This window comes from Leptonotus elevatus, chromosome 15 (assembly GCF_054856555.1).
Source record: "Leptonotus elevatus isolate MCC_2025b chromosome 15, RoL_Lele_1.0, whole genome shotgun sequence".
NCBI lineage: Eukaryota > Metazoa > Chordata > Actinopteri > Syngnathiformes > Syngnathidae > Leptonotus > Leptonotus elevatus.
Window position 1 is genome coordinate 5,481,237 of NC_141253.1, and position 23,920 is coordinate 5,505,156.

The 23,920-nt window shown below is 40.5% G+C and overlaps 3 protein-coding genes across 4 annotated transcripts in view; 1 reads left to right on the forward strand and 2 right to left on the reverse strand.

Annotated features, from left to right (window-relative positions):
- Positions 1-13,379, reverse strand: part of ass1 (argininosuccinate synthase 1) — a 28,386-nt gene extending 15,007 nt beyond the window's left edge. Inside the window, exons 1-9 of the mRNA XM_086097628.1 lie at positions 13,088-13,379; positions 11,921-12,047; positions 11,057-11,125; positions 10,282-10,470; positions 9,971-10,027; positions 9,808-9,882; positions 9,042-9,112; positions 8,938-8,968; positions 1,432-1,522 (exon numbers count right to left, since the gene is read on the reverse strand). Of these exons, the coding sequence (XP_085953754.1) occupies positions 1,432-1,522; positions 8,938-8,968; positions 9,042-9,112; positions 9,808-9,882; positions 9,971-10,027; positions 10,282-10,470; positions 11,057-11,125; positions 11,921-12,022 (685 nt within the window). The 5' untranslated portion in view covers positions 12,023-12,047; positions 13,088-13,379. The remainder of the gene's footprint in view (positions 1-1,431; positions 1,523-8,937; positions 8,969-9,041; positions 9,113-9,807; positions 9,883-9,970; positions 10,028-10,281; positions 10,471-11,056; positions 11,126-11,920; positions 12,048-13,087) is intronic.
- A 1,082-nt stretch (positions 13,380-14,461) lies between these two features.
- Positions 14,462-19,855, reverse strand: surf4 (surfeit 4). Of its 2 annotated transcripts, none has more exons than XM_086097371.1 (6): positions 19,579-19,855; positions 16,832-17,018; positions 16,556-16,632; positions 16,413-16,456; positions 16,148-16,334; positions 14,462-15,031 (listed from the first exon to the last, which is right to left on the reverse strand). In XM_086097371.1, exons 1-6 carry the CDS (start codon positions 19,624-19,626, stop codon positions 14,765-14,767), a joined length of 810 nt encoding a protein of 269 aa, XP_085953497.1. In that variant the 5' UTR covers positions 19,627-19,855; the 3' UTR covers positions 14,462-14,764. The 2 variants fall into 2 exon arrangements, with proteins under 2 accessions (XP_085953497.1, XP_085953496.1); XM_086097370.1 differs by lacking the exon at positions 19,579-19,855 and adding an exon at positions 19,253-19,501.
- psmd5 (proteasome 26S subunit, non-ATPase 5) lies at positions 19,280-23,685 on the forward strand. Its single transcript, XM_086097368.1, has 11 exons — positions 19,280-19,407; positions 20,546-20,808; positions 21,232-21,376; positions 21,553-21,666; positions 21,739-21,867; positions 22,043-22,152; positions 22,244-22,386; positions 22,454-22,645; positions 22,742-22,851; positions 22,922-23,062; positions 23,352-23,685. The coding sequence occupies exons 2-11, from the start codon at positions 20,636-20,638 to the stop codon at positions 23,607-23,609; spliced, it is 1,515 nt and encodes a 504-aa protein (XP_085953494.1). The 5' UTR covers positions 19,280-19,407; positions 20,546-20,635; the 3' UTR covers positions 23,610-23,685.
- Positions 23,686-23,920: the final 235 nt, after the last annotated feature.

Consider the following 23,920-nt stretch of genomic DNA (forward strand, 5'->3'; position numbering starts at 1 on the left):
TCAACACTCGAGACAAATGACTGATAAAAGGGGAGCTTGAAAATTGAATGTCTTGTGTGGTCCAGCCACAGCGTTTTATGCATCCGAGTTATGCAAATAATGTTTAGTGGGATAATGTTGTATCTGCTCCATTTTACCTTAGTAATGGAGCAAGAAAAGACAAATCTATCTCCTACTTATTTCATGCCTAGATCAGGGGTCAGCAACCTTTACTGTTACTTTTTTAGGCCAAAGAAATAACAAAAACATTTTTTACTTTTCTGCCTTTCTGTCAAATTTCTGACATTTTTGGGCAATTTTATGGACATATGGTCATTCTCTGCCTCTCTTCTTCCCTTTTGGGCATTTTATGGCTATTTGTTGGAAAACATTTCTGCCTTTTTTTACGATAAATGTTCTCACATTTTTGGCATTTTTGTGGACATAAATAATGTCCACAAAAATGGTAATAGTTTTTGGACATTTTATGGTAATAGTTTTTGGACATTTTATGGTTACTTAAAAAAAAAAAAATCCTGGCTATACTTAAATAAATTTAATGACTTTTTTTGTGGCAATTTTGTGGACATTTTATGGTAAATTTTGGGATTTCTTCTTTTGTTTTTGGACATTTTATAGTTTGCTTACTTTTCTGCCTTTTTTTGTGGACATTTTTGGCAATTTCATGGTAATTTTCTGCTTTTGCTTTTTTGATATGTTATGGTCACTTTTTGGACATTTTAATGTATTTTTTCAAAAACATTTTCATCTATCTTTCATCTCTTTTTCTGACAACTTCCAAATTTGGACTCTGACATTTTGGAATATTTAATTATTCGTTTGTCTCTCTTTTTCTGACAACTTCCAAATTTGGACTGACGTTTTTACAATATGTAATTTTTTTTTTTTTTTTATGTACATCATTAATTCATTTGAACAATATTTTATCTAAAAACAAACAAAAAAAATTCTACATAAAAAAAGAAGAAGAACTTCACAGGGAGCCACAGGAGGGATGAAAGAGCCACATGGTTGCAGACCCCTGGCCGATATGGATGACCAATCAATTCAGCTAAATGGCTCTAACATGTTGTATTGAGGACAATATGATGATAAATCATCTTATGTATCCAGACAACCCGTTCCTCTAGTGTGCTCCCAGTATGGCATACATCAAAGTTTTACATCTATTATCACAAAAAAAATAAAAAATTCATTCACCTACTACCAACACGATGACTAATATTAAAATATTGCAGTATTGTAGGCTAGTAGTAGTAGTGTGTATCAAAAATGTAAAACAGGCTATATTCTTAAAATAAATACTTAATATTTTTGTACGCAACGGTAACATTACGACATGTTAGAGTATTCACACTGCACGCAAATATACTTTTTTTTTTTAAAGGACCACTTATAAGAGTTTATCTGCAGGTTGAAATACACACAAACCGTTTTTGAACTGCAGCTCCAGTACATCAGGGGAGGAGGGAGCGTCTTCTGGGTTCTTGGTCATTTGATAGAGGTCAGCTGGAGCGTGGTTCTGGAAAAGAACATTATAAAAAAAAAAAAGAAGAAAAAAAGTTACACTTTCACTCCCACTGATGAACAACCTCATCATAGAAGAAGACTTTTGTGTGATATTGACACGTGGCTAGCAGAAGAAAAGAGATGATGAGGCGTGAAAAGTAGTTACTAGAAAATGTCAGGAGTGGGGTGAGCGGGGGGGTGGGGGAGAAAAAAAAATCTATATTTCATTTATTATTGTATGTGTGGCTCTCCATCCATCCTTGCACTTTTTCTTATCAGGGTCGCAGGTGAGCTTGCGTCTATCCCAGTTGCCTTTTTGCTGTTTTTTTTTTCTCCCTTGTATGAATTTACATCAACTACTTAATAAAATAAAATAATGCTTCCAACTAACAGTATTTATGTGTCCCAGTGCACGATGTCCATAATGCTTGGATGCATTTGGTGAAGATGAACGTAACCATTTAACAACATTTTGAAGAGTAGGGACCTTTAGATGATGTACTTGTTTTTCCTCTGCATTTCGCATCCCTGTGTTGACACCACTTTTCATCTCCCCATCGTCAATTTTCTGCCTGACGAGTCCCTTCCTATTATTTCACTTTCTTCATGCCAAATGGGCATCAGCAACTAAATGCACTGAAGTCGAACCCGGCTGTCAGATGTTTGCGTCCCCAAGTCGCCTCGGCCCCGGTCGGAAGTAAACGAGCGTGTGGCTTGCGCGTCCCGCCAACAATTACACAGCCGCGGGACGGGACGGTGTCCTCCCGAGCGGCGGAAAATTGTAGGGCTGCTATGCAAAATAACTACTGAGTGCATTTAAATGGAAAGCTTTACCAGACACGGAATCATCATACAATAACTAATCGGCATTCGTCAGTGAGGTGAAAACGAGCAGCGCAAAGGCTTTTTCCCTTTTAACTCAACACCAAAATTGACGGAGAAGGTGCCCGTGTCACCTCTCCGGAATTTTATGCCTCAGTGGCCTAAAAGATGCCAAATGAGTGAACAGGAGTCGGGTGAACGGCCAACGTAAAAAGCCTTTTGATGCATAGAATTGATGGGCTGGATTTTATTTACAGCGGAGAGATTAAAGGGGTGTGAGAGATGAAAGTGTTTAAAAAAAATTTTTTAATTAGGGGGTTTGAAACTAGACTCAGTAGGTGCTTAATTCATAAGAACCTTCCATTAAACCTCACAATGTTATAAAAAAAACAATCTGAATGAAAGCATAAATGATCTCTCTCATTTGCAAATTTTTGCAATGATCATCAAGAATTGATGCCATGCTTTCTCCGGCAATATTAAATGGTGGACTTAATGTTGAATTTCAGGCATGACCTTTTGTGCAATCCAGCAGTTTTTATTCATATCAGAAGGCGGCCTTTTTGCCACTTGCTGTCGACTGAAAACGACATCACAGTTGCTCAGGTCTCGGGAAACAACAAATCACCGTTAGGCTTCAGAAAACAGGTGAGCTGTGATTGGTTGTTGCCTGAAACCAGAGCAACTGAGATGTCATCTTCAGTCGACAGCAAGGGGCAAAATGGCCGCCGCCTGAGACGGACAAAAATGGCTGGATTTAGCTGCATAACTCATATTCCACAAATGTATTATTAAACTCATTCACTGGCAGACATTTTGCAAGGCCCACAGAATATTCTGTTCTATTGCTAAAAAAAACATGCCACCTACCAAAAGAGTCTTCTTTCATAAGGAAAAAAAATTATATATATATATATATATATATATCCATTTCCGTTTTGCAGCAATCAGCATTAGAATATAGCTAAGTTTCATCATTATTCACAAATCTGTTTAAAACTGTGGGGGAAAGAGCTTTTTGCAACATGGCCCTGGTTGATCTCTTATACTCTGCTGCCACCTGCTGGCCGTTTTTGTAATAACTACATTGCTTCAAGCATTTTTTTTCAGTTTCCGAGGCTGCATCAAAGCCTTCTGTATGCGCTAGCATTTAAAATAAATAAATAAATAAAGCGTATAAATACGTCTTTGGGAGCATGGTAACATTTAAAATAAAGTGTATACATACGTTTTTGGGAGCAAATGAGTGAATCAGATTTAATTATTAATGAATTAATCAATCAATCAGAATGTCGTGTTTAGACAAGTGAGGTTAGCTATGTTATTGGCAAGAAATGTTAAATTTGTCCGAATTCTCTGCTTGGAATATGTTAAAAGTGTGAGATCGGGAATTGGCCAACGGGCATGGGCGACGGTCCCTTAAACATGTCCACACAAGCTTTTTCCCCAACTTTCCAGGGGTACGAGTGAGTTTTGGGCCATTGTTTTTTCACTCCCAAAATTACATACGTGATGAACACGTGAACTTACAAAAATTGGTGAGTTTTAAGACATGATTAGGCCTCCAAAATAGTGATTCATTTGTCAGAAAAAAAGTTAATTTAAAAGAAAAAAAGAGAGAGAACGATGATGATGATGACATGTTGACCCAGGAAGGCTGCTGGATGAATAATAAAAAAGGAAAAAAAAAAGAAGCAAAAAAACAATTTTAATACAACGATTTCTACAGAGACTTGAGAGTCCTAAATATTCAAATTTGAGCGTACCGCAACAAAATGGTAGCGCACACTTTAAGGTGGCTGGATACAAAGAAAAAAAAAAGGTAAAAGCGAGGGAATAGGCTTGTTTGCAGTGTTTGAAGATCAATGCATTTCAATTGGAACCCCCTGCAGGTGGACTTGCCCCAAAGCCGTGGCCCTGAGAGAGAGGGGGGGAGGAGGAGGGGGTGGGGAAAGGTAGCGATAGAGAAGGTGGGAGTGGGGCGGCGGAGGGGGTCGGGTATTGGTGGCAAATGGTGCGTGAAGCGCACCATCATGTCGCACAGAGCAACTCCTTTGGCAGTCTTGTCTTCGGCCATATTGTTGTGCTAAACGCGGCCCATAGAGCCATGCAGAGGGCTGACGCATGAACTTAAAGCAAGTAAATTTCTATCTTTCCACATATTACTTGCCTCATTGATTTTCAATCGAAGCCAACAAGGCCTAAAGAGGCAGCGGCGGCAGGGAGAAGTGGGTGGGGGGGGTGGGGGGGGGAGCTCACCAAAGGGAGAGTTGAGAGGGCCGCGGTGAAAACATCCTTGGTGCAATGGCTCGGAAATGACGCTTAAATCACGGTGCTTCTGGCTTCTCTTTAAAATGCAAAAAATAAAATAAAATAAAAAAATGTGGCAAACTGAGACAAAAATATCCACATAATGTGCAGGAGACATGTTTTGTATTTGCTGCTCGCTCCCTAAGGACTTGTCTTTGGGAGTCGGACTGCACTTTGTGCTAAAGTATGGGACTTTAGAAGTTCCTTACATGTGCCTCACTCTTGGCTGCGACCAATGGATGCTGGTGGAATCTTAATGGTGAAAAACAAAAATAACACAAAGCGTTTCTCCGTCTTTTTGCGGTTTGTTAGTGCCCCGACGACTTCCCATAAAGAGGAAAATATATGCCTGAATGTTCTGCTGTTTTTTTTTTTTTTTTCAATGTACAATGTTTAATTCACTTTCATTTTTACAGTGATGAACGTTTTGAAGCAAGGCCACATGACCTCTTATTTGGAGAAAAAAAAGAAGAAGTGAGAACAGGTACAAAGTAATACTTAAGTGTGTTTTAATAAGTTTAGAGATTGACCAATAGGGCTTCTCAGGGCCAGTACAGATCATGAGTACTTAAGGAGGCCGATAAATGAGATTTCAAGCCCGTAGGAATATTTTTTTTCTGTCAAAATTTTTCATAGTGCAAACTCCAACAATTGTTGTAAATACCTTTAGAATGTTAAGAGTTTTTATTTCAGACAATCAATAAACAAATAAATTAATTATTTTGAACATTAAATGACATTCCTGTTCATGAATATCTTGTTTGGCGTTCAAACAAAAAGAAAATAGAACAGAGTTGATGCAGCCAATAACCCAATTTTCCATTGCTCTCTTTTATCGCCCGTCGGAAAAAAAAAAGAAAAAAAAGGACGATGCCAATATTTGTCAAAATGCCCGGTTAATAAATCGGTCTATCTTTACTTTAAATGTGTTTAAAACATGCAGAAGGGTTAAGGCTATGTATACATAATAATAATAATAATAATGATGATAAATGGGCTTTCTATAAATCGCTGATTGCAATTATCACAAATAAGTCTGGAATGTATCCTGCATGATGAAATAATGATGATTGCGTCTAAAATTGACATACCAAGTGCGTCTGTGCCATGACATTCATTGATAACGTGCATTCTGCCATCTAATGGACGAGCATTCAACAGTCAGCCTGTCGCAATACGTCGCTGGACGTACAGTCGATAGATGAGCAAAGATCCATTATTTGCAGTAATAACAATTTTTTCCAACCAATGAAATAAAACCGGATAATTTCCCGCGCCACATCTTGATGATCTCACACTAAAAGTGCCATGGCAAGTGTTTGGTAATCACTGGTCTAAAGTATTACAGGTCAGGCCGCACACGCCCGAAGGGAAGTGGAGCGCACGGACCCAAAAAAGCTGACTGACCCTCTTTGCATCAAAGAACACATTCACGCGCACACTTAAGAGCGACAAGCTTCCACTTCCTTCCCCTACAGGCGCTCTTCTGTCTCTCCCATCCATCTTTCCAACTAGCCATGCGGCCAAAAACACGTTTGCGCTTCCTCGAGGTGAACGGAGCCACCCACCGCCGTCACGCCTCTTTACTTCTGGTCAACGCAAGCGGTGGTCCGTCCACTTCCCCATCACAAAGAACAAAGCGGGTCAGGAGGGGGGGGGGGGGGGGGGGGGGAAGCTCACTTGATAGAGACTATAATTAAGAGTGAGTTGATGTTTTAATGACTTGGGACGAGCAGCCTGAGGGTGGCCCCCCCCCCCCCCCCTCCCCCGACTGCTCGTGTGGCAAGGAGACGTCCAACAGCGATAATGAAATTGGATTTTTTTCCTTTTTTAAACGAGCCATTTAAAAAGGCATTCATCTTTGTAGAACATTAGGGAAAGTTTTGGACGGGCTCACAAGTTAATGCTACAAGATTGGTGGTGGGGGGGGGGGGGGGGGGGGGGTCAACAAGGCCATTGTGTTAAATGCCATCAGGAAGGATTCTATGTTTTAATTGTAGAGTAACCCGAACTGCGCTATGCTCTTATCTATCAGCAGAACATATGATCGACCATTGGGACGTTTCCTCATCTAACTGACAAGCAGAGTGGAGTGTGGGAGTATTTTGTGCCACAGGTGGAAGTGGGGGTTGCCAGATTTGCTCCTCAGCCTTTAGGGCAGTAACTGGAGGAGAAACCGGCTGATACAGAGATGAGATATCCCCTTTAGATGACCTTCAGGGTCAAATCAGCCAATGTTAGGAGATTTTTGCCGATTTGTTTTTAAACTCTCAGCTTAGTTTTTTTTTTTTTGTGGAAAGTACTGCCAAGGTGGGAAAGTCAAGAGTCCTGTAATATTTTCTTGCATTAACGTGTAAATCTTGTGATGAAAAATATGACGAGAATGAAATCTCTGGCACAAAAACGGTCATCAACAATTTGCCTCTTCGCGTTCAAACTGCTTCCACAGTGGAGTGTTAAGTCTCGTCTTAAGGCCCACTTTTATTTCTTGGCTTTTAGTTCAGCGTGAAATGTGCGGTCTTTGGAGTATTTTCATGTTCATTTATTTATTATTTTTTAAAGTATTTACTTTTTATTTTTCTTATTGTATTTTATTGACTTTTTTTTTATTTATTTTTTATATAGTTGTTTTACTAGATTTGATGTGTATGATTATAAAATGTGCTATAGAAATAAAGTGGATTGGATTGGATTGGATCATACATTAAGATGCTCTTGAGATTTCCCCTTGCATTCCTTTTCAAAACATTTATCTTATCAACAGTTCAAGCTCGCAGGAGGTAGCGGCGGGGTGGGAACGGGAAGGAGATACAGAAGTCTAAGTTACAGTGCGCCGCAACGCCAGCAGTGAGGGACCCTTCGCCGCCTTGTGACACCCCGTCCATCGGGAGGAGGGTGGGTGCGCCGGGGTGGGGGGGGGGGGGGGGTCCTCATCTGTCTGGGCACGCTGTCTTTGTACTTTACTGTTACTGGTGACATTTTGGTGTCACGGTGTCACGGTGAAATGGCTCCCCTCCCACGTCGCAGCCTGCGGCGGCGCAAAACCGCCGGAACAATGAGCAGCCCAGGAGTTGGGGCTGGAACTCAGGAGGCCCCAGCTGGGCGCGATGCCCTAACCCTTCCCCTCCCTCCCCCGGCTCCCATGAAATCGGGAATTAGTCGAAGCGTCACTGACGACAAGTCAGTGTCTGTGTGTCCCCGGCTCTTCCCAGGGCCCGGCGGGGACCCCGGGTGAGCCAGAGACGCACACAGACACTGCCGACACCGTGAGATGGGAGCTTTGCGGGTCGCAGAGGGCAACCTGTATGTACTGCCGTCGCCTCTGACCGCCGGCAAAAATCACAGTGGCTCACCAGCGACCCCGTGGAAGAGTTGTGTTTGTCTCTGGAGGCACTCGAGTGGGCGCGAATATTCCTATGGCGCTACTTTGAGGGTCAAACCAAGGGGACAACGCATTCCAATTGTGCCAACAGTCGGTAATTGCACAAATGTCAAAGCAAGGATTGGCTAACAACCATCACTGTAATAATAATAATAATAATAATAAAAAAAAAAAACGCATTCCAATTGTGCCAACAGTCGGTAATTGTACAAATGTCAAAGCAAGGATTGGCTAACAACCATCACTGTAATAATAATAATAATAATAATAATAAAAAAAATTAAAAAAATTGTAATATTTACTTGAAAAAAAAACCCTAGCCAAGTTTTTCACTTAAAAATTCTAAGTACATTTTAAAAGGAGAGTTTTGAGTACATTGTACCAGTTTATTAAAAAATAAAAGCTACTCAAGAGTTGAGGAACGGACCCACAACCATCAGCTGGGGAGGCAGCCATTCTACCACATGAGCAACGCCGGTCCTGCTGTGTGTTAGTATATTGATGGTGTCAGGTGGAATCCTAGTATCTCCGAGAGACCCGTTATTGGTCTCATTTTAGAACACCAGTAATGCACTATAGTGGCAAACAGGAGGAGATAAATAAATTAACTGGTGAAATGTACTCAAAACTCTCCTTGTAAAATGTACTTAGAATTCCTGAGTGAAAAAACTTTACTAAGTTTTATTATTTCTGCCGTGCAGTAAGAGATAAAAGACATAAATAGTACAGATTCTTATTAAAGTACATATGTCTATGGAGAAGTCCTACAATCTGCTGTAAAAAAAAAAGAAGAAAAAAGTTATCTTTGATTCCTTTAATCAGTTTCTCAAGAGAATACCAATTGCCAAGTATTGGCAAAAAATGCTGTGTTGCCAACTTGCCATTAGGATTATTTCGTGTATCACGGTGCTTACCTTGGGATTTTCCAGGATGCCAGACTCATAACTGTGAAGATAGAAGATTGATAACTGAGAAGAATGGATGAACGTATTGCATTATGTGGCTTAACTTGGCCTACCTGATATGCATAAGATTGGCATCCATGCTCCAGGGGGCCCGTGGAGTGACAGGCACGGGGATGCCGTGTTTCTACAATTCGACAGAAAATGCACAGGTGATGATGCACGTTGGCCACCAATGTAGGGAAACAGGAGATTCGTGTTATTCAGTACTTTTAAAGTAGCTATCTAGCTAAAATAGTAACCAGGCCGTGTGGATATGTGAAGAACGGGTGGTTTGTAGTAGTTTTTTTTTTTATATTATCAAGCCAGTAATTCCAAATCACTCTAATGGCCCATGAAAGAATTATTGAATTTCCCTTAATTGGTCAGAATTTTTGTTTTTGTTTTTAGAAATACTTCATTTTGTTCATCTATCTATCCATTCCCGCAACTGAGAGTGACATGAAGAACAATTAAATGTTCTTCCACAAGATAGCAGAAGGTACAAATAAACTGCGTGTCCACCTGTTGCCATTTATACAAGGGATTAATAGAACTGAGACCATTATTTCATTTTACATAGTACTTTTGGTGATTTAATAAATATGTAAAATATGCACATTGGCTCAATAAAGGTTGGGAAAATCAACTTTCTAAGAAAAAAAAAAAAGTTTGAGAAACACTACTGAAAGGTTAGTACTCAATGCCGCCAAGTGGTGGCACACATGCCTTGACTGCCATCTAGTGTACAAACTGCTCAATGACAATCTAGTAGGCCATGCGGCCATGACATGCTCGGCGGTAACAGACAAACCCAAATGTTTTTTTGCTTGACCATCATACCTGTGCGTATTCCATCAGGTCAGTTCTCCCTCGGAATCGGTTGTAGAATTCCGGGATCCTCCAGGGTGCAATAATCTGCAAAGCACACAGACAAGTGGGTGAGTAAACCTTTTGGGCCTCCGTCCAAGGCTCTCTGCGGGTCCCGTCACATGAACTGACTCACCTTAACCCCCGGATAGAGGGCGTAGAAAGCAAGCTCAAAACGGATCTGGTCATTGCCCTGAAGGGAGAAAAAAAAACAGAACACACAATAGTGTGTGCGTGTCATTTTGGAACCTCAGATGAATGAAGTACCGATTCTATCAATCCACCTTGTTAAATCTGCTGAACCACAGCATTTCGCCTGTGCCTGATTAACAACATATTTGTTCTGTATTTCGTTGCGATGTGTAATCATGACAAAGATGGATTTTCTGTCATCTAAAAAAAAAAAAAAACTAACAGCGCTAAACTAAACGCAAACAACTCGCTCACCTTTCCCGTGGCACCATGCGACACGTACTGGGCTCCCTCCCGCCGCGCAATCTCAATCTGGCGCCTGGCGATGCAGGGCCGAGCCAGCGAGGTGCCCAGCAGGTATCGGTCCTCGTAGACGGCGTTGGCCTGGACGGCGGGCAAGATGAAGTCCTCCACGAATTGGGTGCGAAGGTCTTCGATGTAAACCTGCAGTGAGGAGGTTGCGTTTCAAATATTCTGTTAAGAGTTTTTGCCTTTTTCGTCATACTTTCCTCACTTACAGCAGCTTCTTCATCAGGTTCACAGTTTAGAAAATATTTTAACGGCCTTGAAACCCAAAAAGGTATTTATACGGTTTTTATGTTGTTGTTTTTATGCTAGAGCATGCAGAAGGCTTTGACACAGCTTCTGACATGAAGAGGTGACTTAAAGCAATGGTAGTTATTACAAAAAAACGTCAGCAGGTGGCAGCAGAGTATAAGAGATCAGCCAAGGCAATGTTGCAACAAGCTCTTTTTGCCAGCGTTTTCAACGGCTTTGTGAATTATGATGAAACTTAGCTATATTCTAATGCTAACTTCTGCAAAACGCAAACAGATAGAAATATACTTTTATTCCTGATGAAAGAAGAGACTCTAATCTTTCTTTTGGGGTAGGTTTCATGTTTTTATAGCAATAGAACACAATATTCTGTGGCCCTTGCCAAATCAGTCAAAATCCAGTAAAACAGCCGGGAGCGAAGGGGGTCGCTTCAGCGAAAATGGACGGGAGTGAATGAGTTCGTATAACATACCTTTTTGGCACCAAGGCTTTCTGCCTTTTTGCGAGCAGCCTCAAAGTCATCATCTTGCCCAATGTCGGCCTACAAAAGTAAGGGAAATGCAATTTACACACCACGGTGATTCAAATGCTCTCCCTTTTCATTGATTTTCGTCTGCAGCAGAAAACAATTACACTTTCGCAGACCGATCAGCATAATCCTGCTAACTAAGTCATTTGCCACATTTGCTATAAGAACAACTGTTCAACTGTAGATGGACAAATGGGAACAACAAAAGGCAGTTGCTGCTTTGACTTTCAGAGTGAAAAGCAGATAAATGTGCTGATTACGCAAGGCCTCCGCAGGGAAAAATGATGCAGTGGCATTATTTATTCTTTTGTCGCACTAACAAATGAGCAGTACGAGACACCTAAGCCCTGTTTGAGCCTCTCGAGCAAAACGGCATCAACTGGTTGAATAGAGCACGACAAGTATACAAAGGAATTATTTTGTTATTATTTAAGCCGGCAGAGATTGTAAATATTATTTGTATTACTTTTTTTAAATAAATGTTCTTTCCGTTCAACACATCCGTGACTCCAGTTGCTTATTGTGCGTGTGTTGATTTATTGGCTCAAATTAAATGAACTCATCCTAGAGAGCAACCTAAGAAAAGTGGCCCCATACATCTATTTTGTACTTGGTAGTGATATAAATAACAAAAACTAATAAAAGGTTACTTGAAACATTTTGTACATGTGTGGTCACTTAAGCAGCTGACATAAGAAGATATTTTGTTCATGATATAAAAATAGTAGCACTAGCAGATAACATGGTAAGCATTTGAACATGATGATGCGTTGTCACTTAACACCAAACCCTTCCTTCAAATCTTACCATATAAGCAATGATGTCGTAACCCTGCTCCTTAAGCCACACCAGAATACAGGACGTGTCCAGTCCGCCGCTGTAGGCCAGAACTACAACACCTTGAGACATGGTGGTGTCTTGTTGCTACCGCAAGCTGTGATGGCGGAAAAAAAGACATTAGTTAGTGAACACAGTCAATATGTAACTTGAATGCGCCGGGGGGTCATAAGAGCCTCCTTCAAAATGAAATGGGGTCATCGTCCAGGAATTTTCCCTTTGACACAAAACATTTTCTACATTCTAAACCTCATAATTAGAGAGAACAATGTTCCGACGAATTGAAGACACCTTCAGGTTCAGATCTCTCTCTAAATTAAGGCGTTTAGAACAACAACAACAAAAATGCTATGTTTTAAGCCATACCTCAAACTTTGAAGAAAATCTGACAAATGATTGTCTGATTTTAGATGAATTAGCTGGATATGACCTACACACACTTGGGTGTGAGGACCATAATTTAACTGTAATAGAGGATACCATCTACTAATGAAAGTGGACGTTTACTTTATCCTAAAAATTAAATACATAGCATTTATCAAGCAAATTATCAAAACAAATGAACATTTTAGATCATTGCATCCTCAGTTTTTTCATGAATTTAGCATGGCCTTCAGAGGAAAAAACAACAACCCAAAAATTTAAGTGACCTGCGACTATGCAAAGTGAAACGTTCCACATGAACGACGCAAACAAACAAAATTGTTCTGTATCACTAAATATAATCAACGGGTATGACTACTTCGTTCATCTGTTCAATTAACCCACTGGACAAGGTACCTATTCGTTGATAAAGGCGTGTTATGAAAAATGGGATTACACAAACAAAATGTCCCACACTTTACAGAAGCTGCAAATGCCTCTTTTGAAAATCGAGCCTTTTTTGCTCATTCACACTGTCACGTGTCGGGTATTATAACAGGTAACACGTGTGTCACTGTATTACATTAGTAGCACGAAAGGAAACCTCACCAACAACAAAAAAAGAAATTTACAATCCACATTTTAAATAAAAGATTTGTAGTGACGTCGCCTTTCACGAAATGCACGATGGTCGAATTTGAAGCAGCTGCTCTTGTCGCCGAAAGAACGCCATCTGAAGTTAAGTGTAATTTCTTGAAATGTGGCCATACTTACGAAAAAATACGGGTTAAAGTCAGCAAAAAGATGCTGTTCTCAGACTAGCTTGCAGTGTCAGCTTGTCACCGAGGAGTGAGTTTCTGCAGTAACAGTAGTCACGTGCTGGTTCAAGTCGCTGCTCTCTTATTAGTCCTCCTATGATTACGTCACGCGTTGCATTGCACTTGAACTCGCAAAAAAAAAAGAAGCTTAATGTTTGCCATGTTTGGCTTTTGATTCCAATTTGTTAAATAAAGCACAAAAAACCACGCTGGTTAAAAAAACTGTAAAAAAAATAAAAATAAAATAAAAAACAGGATGGCGTTCAAGTGAAAGGGCCGCCATCTTTGGTTCCTTTACGCCTCCACTCACTTTTAAAGGGCCAGTTCATCTTTTAACTCAAAATCATATTGTATGTTTATGGACTTGTGAAAATGTTATTAGAAGAGTAATTGAAGTAGAAGTAATTGTTTGTTTTGGGGTTCAATTCATTTTAATTACATATCTTTCACTTGAACACATCTGCAATTATTTCAAAAACATTTGAAGAGCTTGTTTTAAAGTACAGTCAACTCAGTATTTTATTTTCTGCCATGAACCTTCAAATTTGAAAAGAAAACAAACACACAAAAAAAACAAAAATACAATATAAACTTCTGAAAAACCAAAACACAGAATATTTTATTTTCCTGGAACTAAGGCAAAAAACCCTAAGCAGAGAGCGGTGAAAAAAAGTCTGCTTAGTCCTCTTTGCGTTTCTAGATCTCAGAATATGGCATTTGACGAAACATGGATCGCATCCCATCTGTAATTCCCTACCCACCCACCCACCCCAACATCATACACAGTTCACTAGACATACAGAAGCAAGGCGCCCAATGGCGATACCCTGGCTCGGACAACCGTGACGTGATTTTCAAATGGAGCGTGTCGATCCACCATTTTGTGCATCATGTACGACCTACCCACACCCCGGCCTACAGTTGATGAACATGGCTTGTCAAACGGAAGGCAGGACGTGACACCTGGAGAGTCCAAAGGAACTGTCAATTCTCACCATGGATATAATCCATGTCGGCAACGCCAACTACTGCACTTTTCTCCCCTTTGCCAAGTATGAAGGTCCATCATGCAACAGGGGTTTCTAAACTTTAATTTTTAATGGGACCCCGATTGTCAAGTACTATTAAATTTCATGGATCATCAAGCAGGCACACTATTTCTCGGCAGAAGGAATTTTTGATTTGAGTTGTTTTTCTCATTAATTCATAAACAACATTTTCATACATTTGGAATTCCGAGAGGAAACAAAATTTCAATTCTCGGTTCAACAATGAGTTTGGGAAATTCCGCTCCGAGATAAGACCGATAAAACTGGTTTGTGTTCACGTGTTCACAGGACAAAGAAGAATTTTGAATTGAAATATATGGGCCTATTTCATCTTCCTGTCTTTGAAAAGCATACAAGTTTTGTAAGAGTTCCAATGAGAACCATGACATAAAGAAACGTACAAAACAGGTTGATCACTATCTAAGTTTGGCCAAAAAAATAAAAATTGAAAACATAGAGAGTAAACCCTGTGTATCTAGGTGAACCAACAGATAGAGCATGAGGGATAAGTGGGGTGTCTGAGTCCTGGTAGGTGGTGCTGTGTATTCACTTTTTTTTCTTCTTTTTTTTTTAACCCCCTCTCACTACCACTCCTTCTTTTTCTCGTCCATGGACACGCCGCCGGGCCCAAGGGCCACTACCAGCAGCAGGCCCCCGATGACAGAGGTGGTCTGGAAGAAGTCATACTTGAGGAAGTCATGCATGGGTTTGTAGGCGGGAATGGTCCAGAAGGCATTGAAGTAGACGTTCATTGCCAGCAGCCACAAGACGAGCGTCAGCGCCGCCAGCTTGGTCTTGAAGCCGATGGCCACCAGGATGATAAGGGCGGTGCCCACCAGGTTTTGCAGGATCTGCAGATCAGAGCAAAGGTCCAAGGGGTGGTCGACAATTTACCCAGAGGATCAATCCATTAGGAAGACTAACAAATACAGTGATCCCTCACATATCTGTCGTTCACTATTCATGAATTTTACTTTAAATGTATTTCTGTGCAGCTTACCCTCAGCTATTGACTTACTTAAACAAGCAAAGCAAGCAAAACGTTACTTAAAACATTCACTGGAGGTTGCTTTCCATTATCTTCTATATTTATGCATTATTAAACACCAACAAAATTAGCTTATGCGAAACGGTTAGCAATCGCAATTAGCATTAGCGCACTAGCGATGACCATTTCAGGTTCACACACACGAGTATATCTACATTACACATGTAATAATGTCTTACAAGTAACTTACAGACGATACCTCAATGTTATTCCATGAGTAAACAAGGGTATTAGCCCATTTTAAACGGATAGCAATCGCAATTAGCAATAGCGCGCTAGCAATTACTACTTAAGGTAAACAAACACGAACTGCCATTTAGTTCACACATACATCATTATATCTACATTACAGATGTAATCGTGTCTTAAAAGTCATTTACAAACAATGCTTCAACATTATTCCGTGAGTAAACGAGGGCAGAGCTCGTTAGCTACATGAGGTAAATAACTTCCTGTTCCTGTCTTCTTCTGGTCAAACTTAGCGCATGACCTCTATCTAGTGGTTAAAAGATAAACACCTAAAACAGAGTGGCAGGTTATATTTTTGGAATAATTACAGCCAAGTGCTCTTTAGGACGTTCAGAATGTCCTTTTCTCTCTTTTGGGGAAGCTCAAAGTGCTGTATTGTCATGAATAAAACCCCACTTAAGTCAGTGAGTGTTTGTAAGCAGACAAAATAACATACGCCACTCTGCCCCTAGATGGTGCACTAACAAAATAAATAAAGATCTGATCAAAGTCGCCATTCCAACACTGCGGACCTATCCGACTTGGTCGACTTTTCCCTTCCCCCCAGCCCGACTTACACCTAAAAAGATACATTTTGTTTATAAGCTCACTAAGTGTGATGATGACGGTATATTACTTGAGTCGAGGCAGAGATCTCCAATTCAAATTAACTGGCTGTGCGATAACTCACCGAGAAGAAGCTGGTGTCAAAATGGACCAGAGACATGAACATGAGAACCAGCAGTATGCGGCCCCCAAGCTGCATGTACTGTTTGGGCGAACTTTCGCCCATGGACGGCACGCCGGCAAACATGCTCTTCCCTTCTGAACGAGACTCGGCCAGCAGCAACAGGAGACCACCACCCAAGGCCAGATTTCTTCAAGACCAAGAGAACAACTTTCAAAAGTATTCCCCCCAAAAAAATCCCCACAATATTCACAAGATATGTGCTTACCTCATCAAAAATTTAATATCCCATAGAATGCTATAGGCAATAGTCTGGTGGGAGACACAAAAAGATAATTCCGATTAGACACTTTGTTCAAAATTTACAATATTTTTTTTAAATTTAGAATTAGTTACTGTTGCATTTTTCACCTGTAGCGCTATGATGCCAAATAATCCAAAGCAGGCATGCTGTACAAAATTTCTACTGAGGATGAGGATGCAGCCACCTGTGAGGACACACTGGTTATTTGAGATACATGTTTAATTTGTTTCATGTCCATGTTTATAACTCAACACTCTATCACTTTATTGAACAAAAAAAAAAAATCTCAGTGGTGACAGACTCCGCTCACATTTTGGAAATAACGGCAATAATGGTCAAATAAACTACGTTTCTCTTCTTTCATTATCCCGCCATCCACTCACCAAGCTGGCCTAATAGATTAATGAGCACAAAGCATGTCGCCAGGATGTAGCCGCAGCTCCACGTGGCCTCGATGTAGTCCCGCTGGTCATGCCACTGGAACCACATGCGGATGCCGTCCTCCAGGAAGGTGCTAATGAGACACAGGCGTGCCAGGTGAGGCAGGTACTGTTTCGTCACACGCAGGAACTATGACAAACAAGAATGACACGAGATAGGATGAGCAAGTGATAATAACAATAGCTTGCACTGCTTAAGAGAATCCTAAAAAGGATTGCTGCTTTGGGTTGGGCCTGGTGGGTTGGGCTTAACGAATTCTCCACTGCGATTAGTAAAACAATCATAGGAGATTGCTTGTCAGCCACAAGAAGCACAACAAGTTGGTCCTGCTTTCAGCCAATCAAAATTGGACAAATTGCACATTAGGCTTGAGAAACAAAAGGTGGGGAAATACAGAGCATCTGAAACAGGCCAACACAATTTTAAAAACGGTGTGAAAATAAATAAAACAATCAGCCCACCAATTCTCATCATATACAAAAAAAAATAATTCTCGATCTTGGCATCATATTTTCTCATAGTACAGCGCTCAGAAGCCTTATAAAATTAAAAAATAGAGTACATTTAAAAATCGTTTTCCTTTTGTTTGATTTGAATGAATCATCCTATTTTAACTGATTCATTTTCAATTGAAATGTATTTTTCAACCTTGTTTGTTTGTTATCAAATTGTTCCTAAACATACCAGCACACGTTATAGAACAAGGAATGTTATCTTATTTAAATATTGGTTTATAAGATTGCATAAGATTGTTTAACTCATTCACTGCCATTGACGGCTATAGACGTCAAAAATTAATTTGAACTATTTCTATTAGTTTAACATTTTTTCTACTTTTATTAACAAGAGTATCTATATTTTTTATTGTACATTTAGAACAGATAGCAAATTTGTGATTAATTGTGAGCTAACTAGTGAAGTCAAGCGATTAACTACAATTAAAAAAAATTAATCGCCCGACCCCCCGATTTTTTCATAATCTTTAAATCGCGTCAGGCGATTAATTTTTTTTATTAATCACACATTTTATACCTGTTAATAATTATTATTTTTTATTCTAGGTTTTCATACTCTTGTTAACAGAAGTGGAAAAAAATGTTAAGCTAATAGAAATTGTTCCAATGAATTTTTGACGTCAATGGCAGTGAATGAGATAATTAGGATACAATTTCAAACATTTTTACCTTGCAAGTTCTGGTCTGATAATAGTGTCATTATTAGACTGTTATTGTTACATTAAAAAATACAATGAAATAACTCTGTTTTAAATCACACAAGCAGTTACATGAGCTTCTGTTATCCGAAAACCATCCCTCTAATATGAAAAAAAAATTAAATCTGGTAACTAGGTGAGGTACTCTTTTATTTTATTTTTAAATTTTTAGTTAACATTTCTGGTTAGGCAGTTCACAATGACTGTAAAGTTAAAAACTCCAATTGAAGTAGAAATTGGTCTCATAATAATTCATGGCTTATTTGCATGATGGCGTAAGCCTAGAACATAAAAACCGTGTTGAAAATAGATAGATGAATGAAACCTATAATAAATCTGTTATTGTTTATTGTAATACAGATTTATTTACTGCTTGTGATTGTTAACATATATGGAAAGATGGACTTCAAAAAAGAATTGCTCATCAAATCGCAATTGCAAAAATGGGGGGGGGGGGGGGGTTGGTCAAAACCCAAGAAACAATCCAAGAGATGATGTCATGAAATTCATCATTTCAGTGTAGTGATGTCAAAGAGCTTTCTGGGTTTACCATAAAATGAAGACCACTCATTTTACTCAATTCACACACACCAAAAAGTTTTTTGCAGTTCACTCAAAAGCAGCATTACGCACTACTTTGGTACACTGACGTAGGCATGTAGCCACGCCCACTCCAACATCCACGTCAACACAACCAGAACCTGCCAGCCAATCAAATTGCAACAAGTCCCTCCATGTCTGCAGCGTGAGGTATGAATGGGCAAAATGTGAGCCAATCCAAATATGTTTCCACCAAATAGTCCCTGTTAGGTAGCCACTTATTTTAATTCCCTTCAGTGTAACTTTGTATATTGGACAATGTAAAATGAGCAAAATAGTGCAGTATAAGCAGAGTTTAGTCAACACTACTGCAACTTTCACTTCCGCCCTGATCTTAAGCCATGAAATATGATAATCGCACCTCATAAACACATTTATCCTAACTTGAGAGTAGTTTTATCGCATAAAAAGTAGATCGGGAAGAGGGGCTAACTAAGTAAATAATCAAGCACGTATGCTAAGCTGAAAACTTCTCAAATAAATCAGACGATGTCCTAATCGCGTACAGCGGCATTAATGTTATACACGCGTAAAAAGCTAGGATTCGTACCTCTTCATACCGGCTATTACCTGGCTGACCGCCTGACGACACTGTCACTGTCTGCATCCTGGCTGCACGACAAACGACAACTTCTCACTCGAATGAAGTGGAAGTGCAATTTGAAGAAGATGGGGCGACACGGCGGGAGGATTGTCACATAACTGGTTTGTCATAGTAATTAAGATCGACAAGACAGCGAGTCGTTTACCTAAAGGCTAGTCAGGAAGTATTTAAGAATCGGGGCGTCATTTGTTCTCTCTCTCTCCCCGAGTTAAATGGGGAAAAAAAGTAGCGTGCGGCAAGAGCTAGCTGGCGTGTGCTAATATTCAACTTGCCTGGTCTGCCACGTCTTCGGCCGTGCTCATGAGATCCTCCTGCCCCATGTTTGTCGACCAAACGGGTGGTTAACACCAATTCTAAAGCCTTTTTGCGACACACTTTAGAGGCTCTTTCTATGCTTGCTCAAGACGCTACTCCGCGTTGATGTTATTTACTTAAAACGATACGCTTGCAGCCGACTACTGCTCTTTGCAGTGTGTAGACTGTAAGGAAAGGCCGCCTCCGCCCCACAATGCACCGCGATTTGACGAGACTGGAGCGAGCGGTCTGGTCCTCCTCCCCACTCAGCCTTCATCACACTTCTGCAACCGACCGTCGTGTGCCACGTAGGCGCAACGCATCCTCGCCGAGAGTTTGGTCGCTGTGATTTCACCAGAAGTGGCAACAAAAAATTAATAATAACCGCGTTCTATACTTATATAGAAGTACAGATAGTCTACTTGATTACAAAAAGTGGTAACATGTGGGAAGAGATGCCTCAGTAATGATTAAGTATTCGTGCCACTGAGGCATGAATACTTCATTACTGTCGCCTACTATTTTTGGGACAGTCTAAAACGGTGGGCCCTGGACGGACAGCTGGTCCTGTGCATACATTAGAAGTAACTTATTTTTCCTAACCAATTTTAACTACCTTCTTTAAAACACAAATGCAACAGCAAACTTTTTTTTTTTAAACAAAAACAAACTATTTATTCTATAACCAAGTACAATTTACATAATTTGTTGGGGGTTTATCTGTAAAGAAGTAAGAAATTCATTTTTTGGCAATAAAAAAAAATCGTGATATTAAAAGTGAACAGGCCCCACCGCCACACACTGGAATTAAATTTCAGTTATAAAGCTAAAAAAAAAATAGCATTAAAACGTTTTTTATTGTAATTCAAAACTTTAAAATAAAAATTGTAAACCAATTTATTGAACCAGAAAGAAGACTAGTGCAATGTCGAATTGTATCAACAGATGGCGATAGTAGCTAGTTGGCGTGTGCATCATCCAATACAAAACGGCATGGAAGAAGAGTCGCTGCTCTACATGTAAACAGAAAACACAATGGCCGCCTCCATCGAGAGTTTGCTGGAAGAAATCTCTAACATAGAAGATCCGATTGAAGAGCTTCAATGTCTTAAGACTGCGCTTTTATCTATACCCGTGAGCGACTTGAAGGACTTTGTTAGCGGACATCGCTTCGAAGTGATCTTCTCTTTGTTAAGCTCCAATGAAAGGTTTGTATGACTATATATTTCTGCCCAGTCATTGTTTTGATCACGCATTTCACTTTATTTATCAGTTTTCTGACATTCAGCGCACTATTGTGATCATGTATGAGCCAGGAATAAAGTTCTGCTTTTGAGGTTTACGGTTCGATAATGTCGTCATAAGATAATACAACGCAAGTTGTATCTCGGAGTTTCTGTAAACTATTGTATGGGAAAATATTTACGTTTCCAAGAATGTTAAGCACATGAGAACAGTTTGAAATGTTCATGTGCAGCCTCAAACAAAATGGCTTTGCTTATGACATCTATTCTGCCCTCAAATATTCCAATGTTATACATGGCCTGTAGTAGTCCTCTCCCTAATGTTTGACATCAAAACACTACATTTGGCAGTAGTATTGAAACGCCTGACAACTGCTGCATTGACAGGGAGCAGGTCGAACTGTGCGTGGACATCCTCGAACGCATCTTAATGGCCTGCAGTCCACTGCAGGTGGTCCAGAACTACAGAGCTGAGCTGCAAGCAGGTCTGACGCATCCCAACGACACTGTCAAGATACTGTCTTTGACTCAGGTAAACGGCTTGCAGACAGTCCACAATGATAATATTAATAGCACAACCAATTTGTATTCAGTTTTAAGTTTAATTTGGAGTATCCAGGGGTCTGGGTGAACTCAGATTGACCTGTGAATAATCTTTAATATCTCAAAAATCTCAAGTGTCAAGATGTGTTCAATGTTTTTGTTTAGGTGGGTAGGATGGCAGAGCAACCGGATGCTGCGGTGGAAATCCTCAACAGTCGCAGCATCATTGTAACTGTGATGCAATCCATTGCGGCGGAGGACATGTCGGTGGCGAAACAGGTAAGCAGCCATTTTGACGTCTGTCCTCCAATATCATGCGTTGATTCTTTCTAACAGACTAATTTACCGTAGGCCATCCAGTCCCTGTCCAAGCTAGGTCGCACTCAACCCGGCTTGGATAAACTTATCTGCAGCGACTTGGTGAACGTTCTGAAGGACGTGATGACCACGAGCGACATCATCCGATATCGAGTCTATGAGGTATTATGCAGAAAAAGATGATTTAATTCCTTCCCTCCCTCATCGGTGGTTTCGTCCCAAAAAATTTACAAAATTGTAGCAGGGGATGAAATAATTTTCCCTCCATCGTATATACAAGTATACCAACTTCCTGTATAAAAGTTATATTTTATTTTGACTTTCTTTTTGTTCCTAGCTGGTTGTGGAAATCGGGTCAGAATGGGAAGGGGCCCTCGCTTCCTGTGCCTGCAGCGGGATCATTCCTCAGCTCTTGGACGAATTGACCGGAGATGATGTTTTAATCAGGTAATAAGTCATTCATTAAATCCTTTAAGGTGCTTTATTTAAACTCTACGTCATCTGAGTTGTCTTGAGCTGAGGTTGCTATTACCTCTAGGGCCACGGCTATTGAGATGGTGACCACAATTGCCCAAACTCAGCATGGCCGAAAGTACTTACACGGTCATGGTGTCATGAACAAGATTGCCGGGATGATCAGAACGGCAGACACGGATCCTTTCTCCTCATTGTATGTCCCGGGTAAGAAAATACTCCCTGGCGAATTCTTTATGTTGGCTACGGAGGGATTGCTGGACGCTCTCTGCAGGTCTCGTGAAGTTTTTCGGCGTCCTGGCCTTCGTGCAAGGGCCCCAGCCGGTGTGCGAATACTACCCGGTCTTCCAGAACAAAGTGTTTGAGATGGCCTCGGACACGGATCCAACCATGGTGGGCGTGGCTTTGGACACGTTGGGACTGCTGGGCTCTACTGTGGAAGGGAAGCAAGTGCTGCATAAAACAGGTGGGATTGATTCGTGGTTGCATTTGTGCTAAGATTTAAAAAATAAATAAATAAAAAAATTTGGGTCACATATATGACGCTTCTGTATGATAACAGGTGACAAATTTAAGTCGGTGATGTTAAGGATGAGCCAGCTCGCGAATGTCGGTGCTACAGACCTCCGAGTGCGCTGCCTGGAGGCCATTTCGCATCTCCTTACTCTGCAGGTATGTTTGTTTTACGTAAAAATTTTTTTTAAAAAGACCTTGACGAGGTTTTTGTCCCCCTCCCCTCAAGCCGGAGCAGCAGACCGAAGACCTGCTGGCGCTGACCGAGTCCTGGTTCCGACTTTTATCCAAGCAGCCCATTGACATGTTTCGCGACATCAGCACGCAGCCCTTCCCGGAGCTGCATTGTGCCGCGTTACGGGTCTTTACAGTAAGTGCCTATAGACAAGGAGCTGTGCAAATAATTGTAAGATTTTTTTTCAACCAATGTAAAGGTTTTAAAAAAAAAAAACTCTCCCTCAACTTGCAAACGTTTTCTTTGTCACTCAATCCAGATGTTTTCAGCAATACTTTCTTGACGCAAATTACTACTTTCCTATCAGCCTGGGCGTTGGCACAATCTTGTGTCATCGTGGGGGTTTTATAGCAAAAGCACAAAAACACGAATAGGTGAAATCTTGCATAGATGAGGCTTGACTCTTTTTCCTGTCGTCTACCAGGCCATCGCCGCTCAACCGTGGGGTCAGAGGTTAATGGTGAGCACGCCCGGTTTCATGGAGTTCATCCTGAATCGTTCCACCGGTCAAAGCAAAGAGGCCAAAGACGCTAAGTTTGAGCTGGTGGGCTCGCTCTTGAGTTCGTCGAGTGCAGCGGAGATTCTGGGCAGCCAGAATTACATCTCCCTCAAGAGCTACCAGAGAGAAGGAGCTTACTACGTGTCAGCAGTGGCCTTAGTCAGCACAGAAGGAGCCGAGTGATGCGGATCAGCTGAGACGATGTTTACACTTGTGTGCCATGTTATAATAAACCGATTTTCTTGATATGAATAACTAACACTGCAGGACATGGTGTTATAAATGCTTCAGATTGACTTCTTATTAGCACTTATTTAAGTCCTTCAAATTAATAAACTTTTTCAGAGCTAAAAAAATGTCTGCCATTTTTGCAAACCTGAGCATTCTGGGAAAAATATTTGAAAAATAATTAAGGCTCGACCGATTAATCGTCTAGCTGATGTAATCGCTCAATATTAGTGCTTTCAAATTCTAAAAACTGGCTATTTTTTTTC

Coding starts and splice junctions, on each gene's coding strand:
- surf4 (XM_086097370.1), bottom strand. CDS start 19,309: ATGCAGACAGTGACAGTGTCGTCAGGCGGTCAGCCAGGTAATAGCCGG. Junction 16,633..16,831: donor TAATCTATTAGGCCAGCTTG/GTGAGTGGATGG, acceptor GTGTCCTCACAG/GTGGCTGCATCCTCATCCTC. Junction 15,032..16,147: donor TTGACACCAGCTTCTTCTCG/GTGAGTTATCGC, acceptor TCTGATCTGCAG/ATCCTGCAAAACCTGGTGGG.
- psmd5 (XM_086097368.1), top strand. CDS start 20,636: ATGGCCGCCTCCATCGAGAGTTTGCTGGAAGAAATCTCTAACATAGAA. Junction 21,868..22,042: donor TCCGATATCGAGTCTATGAG/GTATTATGCAGA, acceptor TTTTGTTCCTAG/CTGGTTGTGGAAATCGGGTC. Junction 22,387..22,453: donor CTCCTCATTGTATGTCCCGG/GTAAGAAAATAC, acceptor CGCTCTCTGCAG/GTCTCGTGAAGTTTTTCGGC.